At 35.7% G+C, this 21,438-nt stretch overlaps 1 protein-coding gene across 1 annotated transcript; it reads right to left on the bottom strand.

Annotated features, from left to right (window-relative positions):
• Nucleotides 1-6,395: 6,395 nt before the first annotated feature.
• On the bottom strand, nucleotides 6,396-21,438 carry LOC138322755 (pre-mRNA splicing regulator USH1G-like). The gene is made up of 2 exons (XM_069266842.1): nucleotides 20,995-21,438; nucleotides 6,396-8,975 (listed from the first exon to the last, which is right to left on the bottom strand). Exons 1-2 carry the CDS (start codon nucleotides 21,159-21,161, stop codon nucleotides 7,655-7,657), a joined length of 1,488 nt encoding a protein of 495 aa, XP_069122943.1. The 5' UTR covers nucleotides 21,162-21,438; the 3' UTR covers nucleotides 6,396-7,654.

Below are 21,438 nucleotides of genomic sequence, written 5' to 3'. Positions count from 1 at the left end.
CCTTGTGATTGATGGATCAGTTGTCAATCAATGAGCGATGTTAGTGATTACCGGTAACAATACCTGTAGACATTTACATACACAGGTGTATTAGGAGTGGTAGTCGGGTGTGCATTACGATAACACATTAGGTGACCTCCTTACTATTGGACAGGTTACTCCAAGTGTTAAAGTGGAGAATGGTCACATACCATTGTATACGGTAGTATTTGTCACTTTCCGTACCAACAAGAGGGAGAGAATGGTCACATACCATGGTATACGGTAGTATTTGTCACATTCCGTACCAACAAGAAGGAGAGAATGGTCACATACCATGGTATACGGTAGTATTTGTCACATTCCGTACCAACAAGAGGGAGAGAATAGTCACATACCATGGTAAACGGTAGTATTTGTCACATTCCGTACCAACAAGAGGGAGAGAATGGTCACATACCATGGTAAACGGTAGTATTTGTCACTTTCCGTACCAACAAGAGGGAGAGAATGGTCACATACCATGGTATACGGTAGTATTTGTCACATTCCGTACCAACAAGAGGGAGAGAATGGTCACATACCATGGTAACGGTAGTATTTGTCACTTCCGTACCAACAATATGGAGAGATGGTCACATACCATGGTATACGGTAGTATTTGTCACATTCCGTACCAACAAGAGGGAGAGAATGGTCACATACCATGGTATACGGTAGTATTTGTCACATTCCGTACCAACAAGAGGGAGAGAATGGTCACATACCATGGTATACGGTAGTATTTGTCACATTCCGTACCAACAAGAGGGAGAGAATGGTCACATACCATGGTATACGGTAGTATTTGTCACATTCCGTACCAACAAGAGGGAGAGAATGGTCACATACCATGGTATACGGTGGTATTTGTCACATTCCGTACCAACAAGAGGGAGAGAATGGTCACATACCATGGTATACGGTAGTATTTGTCACATTCCGTACCAACAAGAGGGAGAGAATGGTCACATACCATGGTATACGGTAGTATTTGTCACATTCCGTACCAACAAGAGGGAGAGAATAGTCACATACCATGGTATACGGTAGTATTTGTCACATTCCGTACCAACAAGAGGGAGAGAATGGTCACATACCATGGTATACGGTAGTATTTGTCACATTCCGTACCAACAAGAGGGAGAGAATGGTCACATACCATGGTATACGGTAGTATTTGTCACATTCCGTACCAACAAGGGGAATGGTCACTACCATGTATACGTAGTATTTGTCACATTCCGTACCAACAAGAGGGAGAGAATGGTCACATACCATGGTATACGGTAGTATTTGTCACATTCCGTACCAACAAGAGGGAGAGAATGGTCACATACCATGGTATACGGTAGTATTTGTCACATTCCGTACCAACAAGAGGGAGAGAATGGTCACATACCATGGTATACGGTAGTATTTGTCACATTCCGTACCAACAAGAGGGAGAGAATGGTCACATACCATGGTATACGGTAGTATTTGTCACATTCCGTACCAACAAGAGGGAGAGAATGGTCACATACCATGGTATACGGTAGTATTTGTCCACATTCCGTACCAACAAGAGGGGAGAGAATGGTCACATACCATGGTATACGGTAGTATTTGTCACATTCCGTACCAACAAGAGGGAGAGAATGGTCACATACCATGGTATACGGTAGTATTTGTCACATTCCGTACCAACAAGAGGGAGAGAATGGTCACATACCATGGTATACGGTAGTATTTGTCACATTCCGTACCAACAAGAGGGAGAGAATGGTCACATACCATGGTATATACGGTAGTATTTGTCACATTCCGTACCAACAAGAGGGAGAGAATGGTCACATACCATGGTATACGGTAGTATTTGTCACATTCCGTACCAACAAGAGGGAGAGAATAGTCACATACCATGGTATACGGTAGTATTTGTCACATTCCGTACCAACAAGAGGGAGAGAATGGTCACATACCATGGTATACGGTAGTATTTGTCACATTCCGTACCAACAAGAGGGAGAGAATGGTCACATACCATGGTATACTGTAGTATTTGTCACATTCCGTACCAACAAGAGGGGGAGAATGGTCACATACCATTGTATACGGTAGTATTTGTCACTTTCCGTACCAACAAGAGGGAGAGAATGGTCACATACCATGGTATACTGTAGTATTTGTCACATTCCGTACCAACAAGAGGGAGAGAATGGTCACATACCATGGTGTACGGTAGTATTTGTCACTTTCCGTACATACCATGGTGTACGGTAGTATTTGTCACTTTCCGTACCAACAAGAGGGGGAGAATGGTCACATACCATGGTATACTGTAGTATTTGTCACATTCCGTACATACCATGGTATACGGTAGTATTTGTCACATTCCGTACCAACAGGAGGGGGAGAATGGTCACATACCATGGTATACGGTAGTATTTGTCACTTTCCGTACCAACAAGAAGGAGAGAATGGTCACATACCATGGTATACTGTAGTATTTGTCACATTCCGTACCAACAGGAGGGGGAGAATGGTCACATACCATGGTATACGGTAGTATTTGTCACATTCCGTACCAACAGGAGGGGGAGAATGGTCACATACCATGGTGTACGGTAGTATTTGTCACATTCCGTACATACCATGGTATACGGTAGTATTTGTCACATTCCGTACCAACAAGAGGGAGAGAATGGTCACATACCATGGTATACGGTAGTATTTGTCACATTCCGTACCAGTAAGCTGGGGGAGCTGTTGGATTTGGCCATGGGCTAGGAGGGTCCCACATGCACTCCCCAACCTCCGAACCAATATTTTTCTGAACCCTTATGACCCACTGATAACAAATCAAAATGTTAACAGTGCATTAGTTTGGATGAACTTCCGGTCATGACGTCATCAAGATGGCCGCCATCTCGAATTTCACTAAAAATAAAAATAAAAAATAGTCATAACATTGACATTTTTCAACCGAAGTAGACAAATGAGGTATCAAAATGACCACAACAGAACAACAAATACATATCAGGACCAAACAAATCCAATATATGTAGTGATTTATACGCAGGAAATGAAAAATCTGATTTTAAGCTCAAAAATAGTGATTTTTCAGCATTTTTTATATTTGGCTTGACGCAGCAAAAATGTTTCCGAACAGCAAACTATTATTTCTAATAAGTTTTTGACCACTTATCAATCAGTTTAAGCAACAAAAACAACAAAAACCAATGTTAACACTGTGTAAGTTCCGGTTATGACGTCATCAAGATGGCAATCATCTCGAATTTCACTGAAAAATAAAAAATAGTCATAACATTGACATTTTTCAACTGAAGTAGACAAATGGGATATCAAAATGACCACAACAGAACAACAAATACATGTCAGGACCAAATAATCCAATATATGTAGTGATTTGAACACAGGAAATGAAAAATACGATTTTAAGCTCAAAAATGGTAATTTTTAAGCATTTTTTATATTTGGCTTGACGCAGCAAAATAGTTTCCCAACAACAAAGTATTATTCGTAATCAGTTATTTGACCTCTTATCAATCAGTTAAAACAACAACAACAAAACTAAATAGAATTGCAAAAGAGCATTGTTGTTATACCATCATTTGGTTTACAAAACATCACCAGATGCGGCATATGATTGTTCTTTTTTTCCAAACCGATGAGACTACAGTTTCCTGGTGTCTTGGAATTTCCTGAATATAACCTGGCTATCGACGATTTATATCTGAATAAAATTTGAATTTAAAGTTGGCTGAATATCTAAGTGGGACTTCAAAATAATCCAGTTTCATGTTCGAAATGTTGTAGACTAGTAGCCTCTCAAACTGAATTATTACAGCAAAACGCGAACTAATAGCTACAGGGTATCAAATTAAAATTTCGTAAATACCATGACACTTTTCGAAACGTGTTGTGTCTTTTAGAATGAGCACATCCATTGTTTATTTCCTGTGTATAACGTAAGGAAATATAAGATGGTTACTACAGTGTCACATACATATATATTTCTTTCGCTAGTTCTTAATGATAATCATTTTCGTTGTGCGTGCTTTCTCGCCAGAGTGTCGTCTTCGACCTCGATGACCTGATGTGACATAACATTACCGGGTTACCATCGTGGTTCTACATTGTAACTTGCCAAATGTCCATGGTCAGATTTAACATCAGAACATTGGACTCAGGGAAGTGGGAGTTCTTCCTGTTTTCAACCTAGTTTCACCTAGATTCACATATCGTATATGATGTTCCAGACTTCCCCGGCATGATGGAAAAGACACCAGATCCATATTCTGCGGAGGGTTGAGTTGGTTCTCCTTAATTCGTATGAAGCACAATTCCTCATTCTTGTGAACCTCAGTGACCATAGGTAACACAGGTGGATTCTTTGAGGTCATAAATGAGGTCTGCAGTGAAGTTTCACTATTTGCCAAGTCTGGAAAGCACTGTAGAGAACTTTTTACAGGAGAGTCTCCGATGGTCTCTTTACGCATACACCAGATGTGATACAACCTGCACCTTCAAGGGAGTGGGAAAAGTCAGACCAATGAAAAGCATTTAACATTTATGACCAATGAAAAGCATTTAACATTTATGGCCTCATTAATGACCTCGATGATATCACCTGTGCCATTTATGGTTACACGAGCGTCCACAAGATTGATGAATAGTACCAATAACCAATTGGAGAACCGATTCCACCATTGGAAGAATGTGGATCTGGTGTAATTTTCATTATGCCGGAGAAGTCTGAAACAGCATATACGTACGATATGTTAGAATCTGAAAGAGATCCCATATCCCTGAACCTGTTGTTCTTGATATAAACTCTGGCCATGAATGGGTCATAAAAGATGACAGGCTAGAACAACACTGGTAATGTAGTGTCACATCAGCTCATCGACATCGAAGACGGCGCTCTGACTTTCGACGAATTGGATACTGATATCTCGATTACTCTGATTCGGACTGCATGTACCAGTCCCTTCAGTGGATAGTGCAGTGAGGCGAGAAAGCACGAACAATGCTAATGGTTATCATTGAGAACCAGTGAAAGACATATGTGACATTGTAGTAACCATCTGACAGTTTGCTTATTCTATGCATAGGAAATATACAATGAATCTGCTCATTTTCAAAGACACAAACGTTTTGGAAACTGTTAATGATATTAACGGAAACACAGGCTTAGCTTAGGTTACATTTGTAAAGCTATCAGTAGGTGCTGTGCTGTAATAATTATTTTTGAGAGGCTGCTAATCTACAAAATTGAGGGTATAACAATATTTTTTTTTTTTTTTTGCATTTCTATATATTTTTGTTGTTGTTATTGTTGTTGTTTTTACTTATTGATAAGAGTTTATATAACTGATTACGAGTAATAATTTGTTATTGGGAAACATTTTTGCTGCGTCAAGCCAAGTATCAAATATTTGCTGAAAAATCACCATTTTTGAGCTTAAAATCTTATTTTTTAATTTCTTGGGTACAAATCACCACATACATTGGATTTTTTTTTTGGTCCTGATATGTATTTGTTGTTCTATTGTGGTCATTTTGATACCTCATTTGTCTACTTCGGTTGAAAAATGTTAATGTTATGACTATTTTTAAGTTTTTAGTGAAATTCTAGATGACGGCCATCTTGATGACGTCATAACCGGAAGTTCATCCAAACTTATGCAATGTTAACGTTTTGATTTGTGATCAGTGGGTCATAAGGGTTCAGAAAAATATTGGTTCGGAGGTTTTGGGGGGTGCATGTGAACCCTCTTAGCCCATGGCCTTTTATATCTACATTTATATCTAACTTTACAAAAAGATGTTATTATTGTTTTGTTGAATGTATGCCAAAATGATGATTATGTTTATCTATATTCATTTTGTATTTTACTTCATCAATTGAAGAAAATTAGTATTTTATCGAGACAAATTGATGTTAAGCCTATGAATATCATGCTAGTTGTAGTGTAACCTGAACACATACTGGTCCATACAACTCTGTAGGATCGAATGTCATTTCAGTTCCTTCAGTTTTACCATGGCAGAGGAAATTGGGCCCGGTCAGTGATATGTTTTTATGTTTCAATGTCGGGGTGAAGCAGTTATCTATCAGACCAATAATGAGTACAGATGTTGTTCATATATATATAGACTTAATTTCATGTTGTCGGAAAGTGTTTATAAATGGTAATTGGAATTTGTCCAATACCTACCGAAATATTATTGATGCTTTATAAGCACATTGTTTTTGTACTCGAGTGTATTATTCTATTTTCTTTTGCAATACTATTCAAAAGCGATCTTACATGGTTTTTAACTGAAACACTTTAGACGGTTAAACTGATGGAAGAAAGACAACAACATTATTTGCTTTGTAAACTTTAATAAAAATAGAGATAATCCATTTTAATATATATTAAAACCCACGCATCTTGATTGATAAAAATACGATAATAATAATTGTTATACAGTTTTGACAGGGTATGATATACTAATGCTGAAACATTTTATACAAATGAATATAATGTGAGAGTTGCTTCCCTTTAATTTCAGAATAGCGTAAATTGTCCAATACACTTGTATGAATCTGAACGATAATAGCTATTTAAATTTCTTTGATAGATAAAGCAACTTGATATATCCGAGTGATACACATTTACTGGAAACTGAGAATAAATATTGAGGTTTCCTCAAAAGTTGTTAATTGTGATATATTTCTATAACGATTCCAAAATTAGGAGAACTGATAATGAACCCTCTATGGTAAATGTAGCAAACTCTATGCTAGATAAATGATGCTATGTGAATGCAATTAATATACATTATGAATAATGTAGCAAACTCTATGCTAGATAAATGATGCTATGTGAATGCAATTAATATACATTATGAATAAAAATGATCCATTTCTTTTTTTCACGAACAAAATATTACAGTGTTGTTTCACGTACAAAACAAAAACGTATTCATAAAACCTATTTTCAATTGACGTCAACACACTGCATTGTGACACATTTGAAATCACTATGTTTTGGATGAAAACCAATATAATAGATATGTAGAATAAATCCTGTTTCGTTGTTGTAGTTTTCGTGGTGACGCTATCTGTAACCACGAGTCATAATCCACGAAATGCGCATAAATATACTATTGTAACATGGATGTTTGGCTTTACACGGAAATTTCAACAAGTAAACTTACAGAATTCTACAAACTTACAGAATTCAACAAAAAAAGGTTAGCGATGGGTATGTCATCGTTCATGTCAGTTGTAAATAAAATGGCATTATCACCGATATATTATACCAACAGTAATCTGCCATTTCCATAGCACATTATCAACATACAATGTTTGTATCTCTATCATGACATGGTAGTTAAAAAGGAAATGTTTCATTATCAAATCTCAATAGATTTTACTGCATTGGCTTCTGATCAATTTAATCATATTCAGTCATAATACTGAGTTCAGAGAAGTTGGTCTTCAAACCATTCTGTTTATATTGAAATAACATGCTTATCAGACAAATATCGGACATTTTCAAAATGTTCCTTTGATGTTTGACAAATATCGTACAAGCACTAATTGAAAAGATCAGACTCCAGTGAGTGAAACCGGTACTTATAAGTGCGTGTCAATCATCGCAGATGGTATTTCAAGTGCTTCTCGTCTCTTTCTAATCGCTTCCTTAAGTTTCCTCAGAGGTCCCAGTTTGAGTCCTAGCCTGGTAAAATCCTCGTCCGTAAGTAGCATCAAGGCGTCCAGGTCTGTGTCCTCGTTTGTAAATATATACGTATAGTTACTTAGTCCACATGACTCCAAAAATCGAACTAAGGGAGAGAACTCGGACTGGTCTTCGTCGTCATCACTCAGAAGGTCTTCCTCGTCCTTCCACGGCACGGGGCCTTGGAGGCGCTCCTCTAAGCTCGTCGTGGTACCGATACTGTCGGAGCCGAGGCTGTTTCTATTGTTTTCCTTTGTTAGCTCCTCTGGGTTGTCGTTATTGTCACAAATCTCATCGAGGAAATCGTACGAGGAAGCTTTAGCGAATCCGTTCAGAGTCCCGGTGATGCCCTGGCGCGTGTGTAGGAATGATAATGTACCGAGAGCGTTCCGAAACATTCCCGGATGGTCCGATTCCTCATCATGGGAATCAATAGACCCTGTTCCGGAATCAATTAGATCAGACTCGCTTTTCCACTTTTGTTTTGGAAGACTGAAAACGTTTGTTAAGGCAGGCCTATTTCCGGATGCCCCGGCACCGCTCTCCGACTCCTTGTTAGTGAGGTACATTACATCCGAGCCCTTCCGGTATCCATTTGTCCCCTTCATAGACCTCAGTGTTCTGTTACCATCTCCATCAAATTCACTGGTTTTAAAATCCATCACTGAATGAGAATCAAAACCATTGATTTGTTTTTGCAATATTTTCTTTTTAGTACCTCGCGATTTCGTACCAATTGCTATATCAGAAAATGTTTTTACGTCACCTTGAACGTTGTTACCGGTGTACTTTCTGTTATTGGAGCGAAATTTCATTGTTAGCGTTTTGAAAACATTCATTTTTGAAGGAGCTTTAAAATCAGGATCGATGTTTCGAAGTCTTTTCGAATCCTCCTTCTCTGCAATTCTCTGTGCTTCTTTGTTTCGCTTATCCTGGCGCTTACTATTTTTGTCTGCATCCTCGAAAGCTTTTGCACACAATTTTTTGACAATACCAGGATTGAGAGCTTGCTGCTGTGATTTTGCATCGTCTAATAACTTAACAATTTCTGTTTTATCCCAAAGGGCAGCTATGTCCTGAGAGGTTTTGTAGTCGTTATCCATTGCCCAGATATTTGCGCCGTAGTTGATTAAGAATGACGCGACGTTGATGTGTCCGTTTTTACACGAGTGATGGAGGGAGGAAAATCCCATGAGGTCCATCTTATCAGGATCGCCCCTGGAACGACAGTAAATAAGGAAAATATTTTTAAAAAATAAGTCATATCAACTAAACCTAAGTTCAGTTACGTAATTGCTAAAACAAAATAAATACAAATCACAGATGTTAAGACATTATTAAACTGCAAGCTAGAAAATCCATATCAAAGATCGGATCTAGCAATTTATTATTACAGACAGAAACTCCGAATTTTTAATGGCCGTTGATATGTCCATGTTTGTCTGGTGTTATCCAAAAAATCCAGATATGACAATAGATTGATGACGAAACTATCTGTGGTTAACACTGAAATGCTACACATCTTTAGGACGATTTAAAATAATACAAATATTACACGTGCTTGACTGTCGGTATGTCAGTGTGAAATTCATAGTAACTTTTTGAATAAGCATCTGTTTGTTTGTATCTAAAGTCAACATGTCGATTTTACTAAAGGTCAAACGTATTAATTATTATTAAAGAAAAATTGTCTTTCATTTCAACGTTTACAACATTTAAAGGCGACAATATTTTAAGACTCTTTCATATGTGGATATGAAGGATAGGGATATTCTACCCGAGGGTCAAAAAATGTAGTAAAATCCGAGGCTTGCCGAGGGTTTTGCAACATTTTGTGATCCCGAGGGTAGAATATCCCTATCCGTCATATCCACTTATGAAAGTGTATTTTTCTTTCATACCTCGACGTTTTATTGCAATTTTACAACTATAATATCCCGCCATTTTGAAATAAATTCGAAGAAATCCTCGACTGGAAGTCAATTTTCCATACATGAAAAATTACGTGATATTTTCAACACAAATTCCGTTGTTTGAATCTTCTATAGTAAAACCAGTCAAGTTTGTGAAAAAAATGTTAAAATTTTGCCGAGGAAAAAGAGATTTTGTTTACGCTGTGACGTCACGAGGCTTTATTACATGGGTAGCCATGCAATACAACCTCAGGCGGCATGAGTATATTGCCCTAGACCAGCCAGTATTTTACCGTTGGTATGAAATAAATAGCGCTAATGCTTAACGAAGACTTCGTCGTTTGTGCATTTTTTCCTATATATATCAATCATTATATGAAAAACCTCATGGATATATTCACTCCTTCCCAAAACATGTGTTCTCTGCACATTCATTTTTCAAATTCATATAGAACAGGTTGTCCTTAGAAGAAAAGAGTTTGATAGAAATTAAAATCTGTGTACTTTACCGATCAAATTATTTCTTAAGTTTAAAATAATACTGTATTATGCTAGATCATATGTAATATAATTTGTGTCTGAGCACTACTTAGTCTCTTTCAAACAGCTGAAACATTTTAGATTAAAAAAAAAAAAAAAAAAAACACACTTTTTCTTGACTATAACTTCATTAAGTTCGTCCTATGACTTAGTGTCCAAAGCATTCCGAATAAACCATAGAAGTGACTTAATGTTATTTCAACCCAGTACCAAAACCCTAGATAAAAAACCGTTAATGGAAGATGGTTTCGATATTAACTTCCTCGTTTGCATAAATGCATATTAGTAACACATGTGCACATGCAGCAAAGCATAACTCTGTTCATATTGTACAAAAAGGTCGTCAATGCATGACAAATTCTGCACTTAGATATAAATTCATAAAATTGATTTTTCTTTTCCTGACAACATACTGAACATCGGTAAGGATATAAAGCGACTTGTATTCAAAGAAGGTCCCTCGCCCGCTTATCTTTTAACTAAATTACACATAGTGCCATACATATAATTTGGCTGGCTAAAACTTCAGGATAGTTTTTATTAGTTCTAAAATGCTCGGAGAGCAATGTATTAAGCTATTCTAACATGAAATGTCACTTAAAGCTCAACCTAAATAGGGAAGATAATCAAATATTGAGTAACTGTGTTCTATAGCGATAAATTCTGTTTATTGATTTTGTTTTTCGGTTTCTTGCTTAACATGATAAACGTTTCTCTTGGGTATGTTTCGTTTTTACCTGTGAACTAATTAAACCTCAGACGGCGAACACCTGTTGTTTTTATTTCCTTCCTGTCCTGAAGGGAAAGTATTGAAGTATGTGATAATAACATGGATCAGCCTAAATGTTGATTGTTCTCTTCAAAATTAAGTCATAATGAATTCTGAATCAATTGTTTCAATCAGCATATTTTCGCTCCAAGATATACGAGATACATGGAATTTTCTTTTTAATCATTTTATTTGACATATTTATACAATTTATACAATCGTTGTAATAAATTTTTTAGAAAGGTGTCTGGCACGTCATAAATATGCATATTACTCAAACTTTCAAGATTTATATAGGTTTTATAACGTTGATATGTAATGAAAACCTTTTCATGATAGGTATACTCTTTGGTACTAAATAAGAATTCTATGCTTGTAGTAGAAAAATTGATATATTATAAGTTAATTATATAATATCTCTATACCATATATATTACATTCCAAAAACACCAATGATACACCGCAGTGTTCGCTAAATAATGTCTAATGAAAGTGATATATATTGTACTCAGGAAAATGTACAATTTGATAAGTTCCCCAGCTGTGGTTTGTACCCGTGCTTGACCGTTAAGTGTAACGATAACGGGAGAATTTCACAGCAAGTAGTCCCGAATAAAGTTATCTGTGTCATTTCTAAAGTGGACAAATTCCAAAATGTACCCCCATTGTACTCTATCAGCAACACTCAATGTATGACAAATGGACACGTGACGTCAGCCAGTGTGTTGCTGGGCGATAACAAAGATGGCTTCCTTTACAACTTAGGCATCATCGTATCGGGAAATCGGAGAAAATATCTCGGGCTTTATTTACTGTTAAGCTCTTCAAATATAACTGTTGAAATGCCCTAAGAAACAAGAAGAACCCGCCCCTAGCTGCCTTGGAAGGGGTAGAAGCTCGATAAACCATGGGCTTAATAGTATGCCAAGTTGTAAACTTTTACCACATTTTGTATATTTATCTCTTTAGGATGCTTAGCGCTAGATTTACAGAAGTTTATATCCATCACGTACATATGTTTTCGTATATCTAAATGACTTTTACGCACCGTTACTGTACATACATATGCTGCCAATAAATATCGATTTTTCTATTGTTGATTTTCATGTCAAAGATTGCAATAAATAAAGCGCTCGACATTTTGGCACCAGTGAATTTCGTTTTTGGCGTTAGAATTTCTCTCGTGATGTGAATTGTACTGATATATTTATTTTACTAATACTCATTTGAAAAGCACACAACAGATACTATTTTTAGCGACAATAAATTATCATATTTTAAACCAGATGTAGTTTACGCAGACATTTTTTATATATGCGATGTGACAGGACACGCTTTATCTCTATTACCTAACATTGTTTTATAGGTGGTCAAGGTCCTACATATCTGTACACGTCTGTTGTTACATCTTCCTGATCAAAGTTTTTATGATCCACCAAGTAGAGACTTGTATTTATGGTCTGTTTTAGGTACTACATATGTAGTAAGGTCGTTAAAACTCCCTAATGACTGAGCTCTTCACTACTCGGGCTTGCTAGTTCGAAATCCACGGGGGTTATCCAAGTTTTACTGTTAATCAGTAGTTTTTCTCTGATTATAATACCCGGCTTTGAAACATTAACACTTTCTTAAGTTGCACAATAGAATGTTAAAGCTATATGTGCAATAATTGGGCGAAAATATCGACATCACTATTGAAAGTCATCAGGTTTGATGAATTAAGTTGTAAAAAGAATTCAAATAGACTGACAAACATGTATGATGCCTTATTCCAATACGTTACAACACAGAATACACTGTAAAATTCTTGCTTTTATGCCTTATGTATGTTAATATGGAAACACACTAATAACATTGTAAAAATGTGATATGAAATTTCACTACACTGGAGACATAAATACAAAGATTTTTGGCAATACTGTCAAAATAATTTTCATCTCTTTCGATGAAAATAATGGCACGTTTAACTTTAAATAAAAAATAATCTAAATCCAATTATGACTTTAAAACCAAACAGTCTGTGTAAATAAACACATGTCTGTTCGTCATGTAACGTACCTCACAGTGCCGAAAATACTTGAATTTGCCTTTTATAATTTATGAAACTACACATACAAATGTAATTAAAGGACAGAGTGCACCTTGAGATGGTTTAGGAAGTAAGAATCGAAACAAAGAGGCATAATGGAGGAGTAAATTTTTGAAACTATTTACTGATTTGATACGACCCAATTGATGACCGAAGGAAAGAAAGAAAGACTTATTCAAAGTAAAAGCGGGAAAGAGTTACTGAAAAGGTAGTTAATCATACAATGACGATATATGTTATTGCCTACATAATAAGTAAGGTAACACTAAGCAAATGTATATAATTTTGTTTCTATAGTGAAAATGATCCAATCAAAAGTTCCACATGTTGATATACATGTATATTGTGTGCGTGTGCGTGTGTTAACGAGTGGAAATATATCCATAGTGATTTGATATAAACGTAATAAGCCAAATGCTCTACGAGTTAGTGCATTTAAAAACCTTAGATTCAAATATAAACTAAGGAACTAAGTTTTATAAATGAAACTTTTTCTCCGCGTTATTTACAAGACAATATCCAAACTGTTTTGCCAGCATGCATGATACAAGGTAAAACACGTTATCGAGATAAGGTACATCTGTGCAGGTTGCCTTGGTGGTCAGACATGAAAAGACATTAAAATCTATAATCAGAACTGCCTCTACATCAGCTCCTCCTGTAGGAACGGGACTCAATAGGTTTGAAGTAGGACTAAACATCCTGGCGTTATCTCTATACAGGTAAAACATGCAGGTGTAACATTGACGTAGGCTATCCAGCTCAGGCGGAGATATAACGGGTCTAATCTCAAAGGGAGGTAACTGATGTGTAAACAAAGACTATGCTACACCCCGTGTAAACAAATAGTGACACCTCGATCTACCCACTTGACGGCCATTAGGAATTATCCGGAGCCCTGTCCTTGTCTTACAAATCCATAAATATAATAAATATTTTCATTAATTTCTGACGGCCTACTGCGTTGCTATCATATTCCTGTTAGCTCAGCATAACGCTGTACGCTCGGGTACCTTGTTTATATATTTGAAGTAATATTATAGAGAAAATGATTACAGTATCTTGTAAAAAGTCTCTCGTGATCACAGACAATATTATATATATATATTCTATATTATGTATTTAACAAAACAAAATCATATGATTTTTTAAAATTTTAACTTAAAATTGTTGCTTTATGCAAAATCATACTGAAACCAATAAAGAATGACCATTTATTATTTTGCTATATTTCTGGTGATATATGGAATGTTACATCAACGAAAACAATAAGGAAAGACAGTGAACCGATCAAATCAATACCTAGGAAACAACACAAAGCATATCGATTTGTTAAAGAAGATCCCTAATGACCCACTAAGTTTTCCACAAAGTTTATCAATAAGAATGGTAACGTCAGATCTTTTTTGACATCCAAAGATAAAAAAAAACATCTTAATGTATTCGTAGAATAAAGATTGCTTAAGTAACCCTTGTGATAGATACCACGTTTATCATAAAATGACAACGATAATATATTTTGCTATCTTTTATAGCCTAGTAGTGGAGTCCTCGTGAATTCTGAATGGAAGAGTGTTTAGCCTATCGGCGTCTATTGATAATTAGTTAGTGTAATCAGCGAGGAAGTAGATATCAAGTGATGCAGTGATAACGATGCGAGGACATCGTGGACAAGTGTGATATTTATAGACATTCCTTTTCGATATCATAAAGATAACCATCGCCACATGTCCTACAGTCACACGTAGAACACAAGGTATATGTCACCACGGATATAAGGAATGTGAGCTTTTCGATATACTTATGGCAATAAAAAAATGAAGATATCTTTGCTGTTTATGATCCAATCGTCTTACATAAGACCACTACCTCATGATAATTTTATCTTGTTTGTTACAAGCATTTTCATTGGCTTATATATGTTACGGCCCATAACGTAAAACATGACATGGTTGGTACGGCAACGTAAAATATATTTTCTAAGGGAAAAGGCGTCAGTCAATAAAAGTGGACTTAACTTGACTATATTTTAAGTTATATAACACACAAATCTGAGCGTACACTTATCATAAGTCGCTACACGGTTTATTTAGAGTACAAGTAGATTTCTGTGTTATACCCCTATATAAAACATATATAAATTTTAATATCTAAGTAAGCAAATCATGATCCGTTTTCACGAGGAATTGAAAAATTAAACTAATGAAATATGTAAATTTCTGAAAAAAAATGAGAAGAAAACTATTTCAAGGATATAAGGTTGAATCATCACAAAAGGACCGCTTTGAAATAATTGTGTAAAGAGAAAAAGGAAAAACCTGAAGAGTTAAAAATGAGTTCATAAACCTTATATAAATACAAGGATTATAAATCTGAACACTCCATAAACAATTAAAATTAAATTAGTAGTTAATTTATAAAGGATTTTCATATATTTGTTTGCTAGAAATAAATTGTGTTGCATTATTTCCTTATTCCAACCGAAGTAGATAAAAAAGATAACTTTTTATACTCAAACGTAGGATTTACATTGTGCACAAATGGATATACATATTAATATTAACATGAATTTATGGTCATTTAGAAATATATTGTACTTAAATGCACCTGGTCAAATGTGAACTAGAATTCAACAGATCAAAATATTAGTGATGACTACGGTATTATATCAGGGAGTTTCCATGTACCTGACGATGGTCAAGAGGCCGATAATGTATAAAGGAAGAGATATTTGTACTGTTTAAATTAGATATTTTCTCCCTCTAGAGGAAGAAGATTGTTTTAAAATAATAATCGATATAAAAAAAAATGGCAAATTACGAATCAGGTTTATGAAAATCAAAATGAGTAAAAAAAAATATGACAAAAATGTACTTTGGTATTTAGTTCACAAATGACTCAAACGAATGGCATCAAGAATGTTTTTAGTGTATTTGGACAAAGTAACTAAAAATGATTAATTTGTATCATAACTAACGAATTTTTGCGGATTAATTTGTATCATAACTAACGAATTTTTGCGGCGTTTTATTTTCACCTGTTCATGCCTAGATACTTTTTCGCTGCGAAATTTTAATTTTGAGTCAAACTGTTGTATCGTATCTTAGAACGATATACATACCCGGCCTACTGACTCCGAAAGACAACACCATTCTGTCTAGAAGTCTTTTCAACTACTCTACAGCAGCTAATGGTACCTATGCATGATCTTTTTCTTGAAAAATTATTTCGCCATTTTCTACTTCTACGATATGTAATCACACGTGCAGATCAGGTGTTTTACAGTTAGTGGTTTACTGTAAAGTTTAATTGTTTATGGAGTGTTCAGATTTATAATGGTTTATTGGTGTGAGAACTAGTTTCTTATCTAGATGTCTATAGATTGAGATTATAACATGGCAGTGCTATTCAGGGATCGATTGTGGAGGAAATGTTGAAATATGTAAAACGTATTCCAGTACTTGGTGACACCGCTATAGATGTAAGTAATAAATTAAACTCGGCCATTTTACTCCGCACTACCGTGTATTTATCACCCTAGACAATAACGAGCTGTACTCCGACACATGTGGAGCATGTGGTCCTCCATAAATTGTTCTCGGGAATATTGATTTTCAAATAATACAATAAAATCTTATCTATGGTAAACAGGGCCAATACACATTCCCTTACCGTATTTATCTTTTTCTGAGAGCTGTCTGAAAATAAATCAACCACTCTATATATCGATTCCGGGCGACTATTTAGTTGTAAATATTAAAAAAAATCTACTTTCGATTTTTATTGATGACACATGATTCATGCAATGATAAAGCTTTGCTGAATTAATAACTAGCAACGCTGTTCTTTGGTACCAACTTCAAAATAACCTACCCACATATCGTGTTGCTTTATAAAGCATTTTCTAACTATTTTTGTTTTGTTTTGCTAAATTGGTAAATATGTTATTATAAAGTACATGTTTAATGAGAACATCAAAGTAATGACCTGGATTCAAAAGATCGTTGGTTTCCTTAATTTGAATAATACAATCAATCGAATTATTGAGATTTCTTCAGATTACCTTAAATTAAAAAAAAGGTGTAATGAGTTAAGGGAATGTTGACTGAGGAAGTATCTAGTCCGGAAACAACACCTGATCTACTGGCCACCAGATCCTTACTCAGTGATCAGCTTTTCTCAACTGAATTTTAACGCTAGATTATATCCTCCTGTTTAAAACTTCGGATATGAAATGTTGCTGATACAAAAGTGATCAAGCCATATTTTAGTGATGTGTTTAATATTCCAAAGACTAGTGACGGTCTTCACATCTGACAACGACGTCGTTACATGTAACAAGGAGTTGTTTCTGACATCTTATTCGGGCCTCGGCTCACTCTCATACTTCCTCGACTCACTCTCATACTTCCTCGACTCACTCTCATACTTCCTCGGCACACTCTCATACTTCCTCGGCACACTCTCATACTTCCTCGGCTCACTCTCATACTTCCTCGGCACACTCTCATACTTCCTCGACTCACTCTCATACTTCCTCGGCTCACTCTCATACTTCCTCGACTCACTCTCATACTTCCTCGGCTCACTCTCATACTTCCTCGGCACACTCTCATACTTCCTCGGCTCACTCCAATACTTCCTCGGCTCACTTATACTTCCTCGGCTCACTCCATACTTCCTCGACTCACTCTCATACTTCCTCGGCTCACTCTCATACTTCCTCAGCTCAATCTCATACTTCCTCGGCTCACTCTCATACTTTCTCGGCTCACTCTATACTTCCTCAACTCACTCTCATACTTCCTCGACTCACTCTCATACTTCCTCGGCACACTCTCATACTTCCTCGGCTCACTCTCATACTTCCTCGGCCCATTCTCATACTTCTTCTCTAAGACGAGATTCATATAACACGATTGGGGCTCATACGGCATGAACCTTAATACTGAACCAACACCATAACTTAAGATCAAGTATTGTTTTTATTGATCCATAACAATCAAGTCATCATTTTACACACGAGTGTTGGAGAGCCACCCCTGGCACGTTATCGAAAGTTAAGGCTGGACATACTACATAACGTCACATGTTTATGAATTCCTGTACAATACACGTGTAAAATAACGCCCTAACCTGATGAGCTATAGAACCCGCCCTATAACTGATATCCCCAGATAGTACCAGGCACTGTAATACAATCATCATGTACTCCCATTTATTATTTATTCCATGCCAAGCAATTCACTGGTTTTTTCTACTTCTTACACATTTCTGTCCAATAAATCTATATTTAGAATGCCAATAACGGTTATTCAAGGCAAAAGGCAATGCGGTTGTAAGGCAAATGCTAGTTTTACTTCTTGATTTTATAAACCGTGATCAAATCCCGAAGTCAAAATAACGGAATTTAAAATTAATATGGAAAATGGGACAATGCATGTTGTGGCTGGTAGAATATATATAGATAATCAAAGTGAATTTACTTATCCATGACCATTAACATTTGTAATTGGTGTCTACCTGTTAAACCATAAGTTGTAAAGGATATCCATTATGACATGACCTAATAGTATTGGCCGTGGCTGATATTTCAGTGGCAAGATGACCTAATAGTATTGGCGTGGTGATATTTAGTCAAGAACCTAATAGTATTGGCCGTGGCTGATATTTCAGATACTACAAGTATTACAAGATGACCTAATAGTATTGGCCGTGGCTGATATTTCAGATACTACAAGTATTACAAGATGACCTAATAGTATTGGCCGTGGCTGATATTTCAGATACTACAAGTATTACAAGATGACCTAATAGTATTGGCCGTGGCTGATATTTCAGATACTACAAGTATTACAAGATGACCTAATAGTATTGGCCGTGGCTGATATTTCAGATACTACAAGTATTACAAGATGACCTAATAGTATTGGCCGTGGCTGATATTTCAGATACTACAAGTATTACAAGATGACCTAATAGTATTGGCCGTGGCTGATATTTCAGATACTACAAGTATTACAAGATGACCTAATAGTATTGGCCGTGGCTGATATTTCAGATACTACAAGTATTACAAGCCAAACAGTCATGCTGGTAAATATTAATAATTAGTTGTTGACTCGTTGAACAGTTTACATTTGGAAACATATTAACCAGCAAATAAAGGCCATATTTACAATGTCAGAGTTTAGGGTGTTTTCAATGAGAATGGTGAATGGGATATCTTCACCGTTATCCGAAATATTTATCAAAAACTGACTACCAAGTGCCCCTTAATTTTGGCTAATAACATTGCTTCACTAGTTTTATGTAGTTGAAATGACAATGTCTAAAATAGTTACTCAAAGAGGAGATAATTTTGTTATATTCAATTTCAGCATTTTTGCCAACATAGCTCCAATAACTATTGATCCTAAATTTGAACTGAGAGATGTAGATGTTAAACTACTGATACGAAACTGAGTAAATACAGAGTAGATAGGCGAGGTGATTAAACAGAAATTAAACAAAGGAGTGATGTACATGAATAATTCAATAACATGGTGTAATTTGGTCCAGCCCACATGTACCTTATGAATCACAGTGTCTGTACCACCCAGATAACGACACTCTACATATATGTCAATGGGGTTCCTTGAATAAAATAACGATAAAAGATTACATCAAGGATTTACCGGGAAATGTAGGCTATCGCTCACGTGCCTTCAATCTAAAGATTAGATTTCAGGAAAAGAAAAAGAAACTGAGCTGTTTTCTTTAAACGCATCATATATCTTTTATTTAGTGCAAATGTCGTACCAACATGAAGCGTCTTTCTTCAGGGCCATGTACTGACTTGCTGACTTATAAAACTACAGATGTCTATGTTTCATTTTATATAGAATAGGAGAAATTTAAATGGTAATAATAAAATATAAGACTTAAACAATACAGATGTCTCTTTTGTACATTTGCATTGTTAAAATTGTATAACTGTATTTTCTCCCTCTATAGGACAATTGTCTGAAAGTTTGGAAATAGATAATTTATTTGTACTAAAAAACAACCTGAGTTGCATGTCTTTCCACTAAACAATTAATATAATGGATGAAATGATACATTTTAAAGATTATTAAATGGTTTTATCTTGTCATTTGTAGAATATTATGACGGAGACTGATAGAGACTGATATACTGAGTATTCATTATGATACCATTTTATTAAAGCATCACTTCAGACTCCGGAATGATACATCAACTCCTTAAGGAACTCCTATACTACTAAACAGTATACAAATATATCTTATTAACTGCGTGTTTTACTACATTTATAGCATTAGTTATAATGGAACGTTTATGGCGTCGTGAATAATTTCCTAACTCCAGGTCTATGTTTTATGTATTTCCTTAATCATTCACCAGTACAAAATGTTTAGCAAAATCGCAATGGATTATAATAAAATAACAGCAGAGCATGAATGCACCAATAGGTTTCAAAATTAAAATTAAAAAAATGTAATGATAATGTGTTTCAAAAATATGTTTGGAAATAACGGAAAAGTACACATTTTTTATATTCTGTTGTTGATCTTCATTATATGTCCTTCGTATAAGACCACGTTTTGCAAGCGTAACTGTACCAATTTTAAAAATGACTTCAAAAAGTACAATAAAATTTATAGTAAAACTATTTGAATCAATATTTAGGAAGTATATGCAAAACATGACTTAAAATTAATGTATAAATTAAATGTATACATCAAATAAATACAGACATGTTCAATGGACCATTCACATTAATTTAAATATATATAACATCTGTTTCACCCTCATAGGGCTTCCATCAGAAAACTCATAATACATATATAATTAAATGTTCCTAAAGAGAATTAGGATGCAAGGGCTGACCATAGTCATTTCGGGACGTGTCAATACAATACCTACCCACGACCAACGATCATCCTGAGTGCCGCTAGGTTCCCGTAGGAAGCAGCCCACATGGTTGGGGTCATGCCATCCTCGTCTGTGGTGTTAAGGTCCTTCCTTGTGGCCCGGCGGAGGGGATCCAGGTACCCGTCCCTCGCGGCTCGATGGAAAGTTCCGTCAGACATATTTACAAGTAATACAGCACAGGCAAATGTTTATATGTAAAGGCAATCCACCCGTTACTTCAGGTCTCGAGTAAATATTCTGATACCGGACTGTCAATTAACTTATTGGTACTATAGAGATCATTAGAAGAAGCCCTTAACTGTTCCTTACAGTTCAATCCTACGTACACCTCACATTCTTCTGCTCGTCCACCGATAGACTCAATGATCTTGGAAGCCTTACTCGGACTTTGATATAGAACCTAGAGAAGTATGTGGTCATGAATATGCATGTGGC

This window comes from Argopecten irradians, chromosome 5 (assembly GCF_041381155.1).
Source record: "Argopecten irradians isolate NY chromosome 5, Ai_NY, whole genome shotgun sequence".
NCBI lineage: Eukaryota > Metazoa > Mollusca > Bivalvia > Pectinida > Pectinidae > Argopecten > Argopecten irradians.
This window is presented reverse-complemented; position numbering and strand designations above follow the sequence as displayed.

Bases quoted from the DNA above. Each gene is read 5' to 3' on its own strand.
- LOC138322755 (XM_069266842.1), bottom strand. From the start codon at position 21,161: ATGTCTGACGGAACTTTCCATCGAGCCGCGAGGGACGGGTACCTGGAT. The intron at 8,976-20,994 runs GTAGGTATTGTA...CTGTCGTTCCAG, and splicing joins AGGATGATCGTTGGTCGTGG to GGGCGATCCTGATAAGATGG.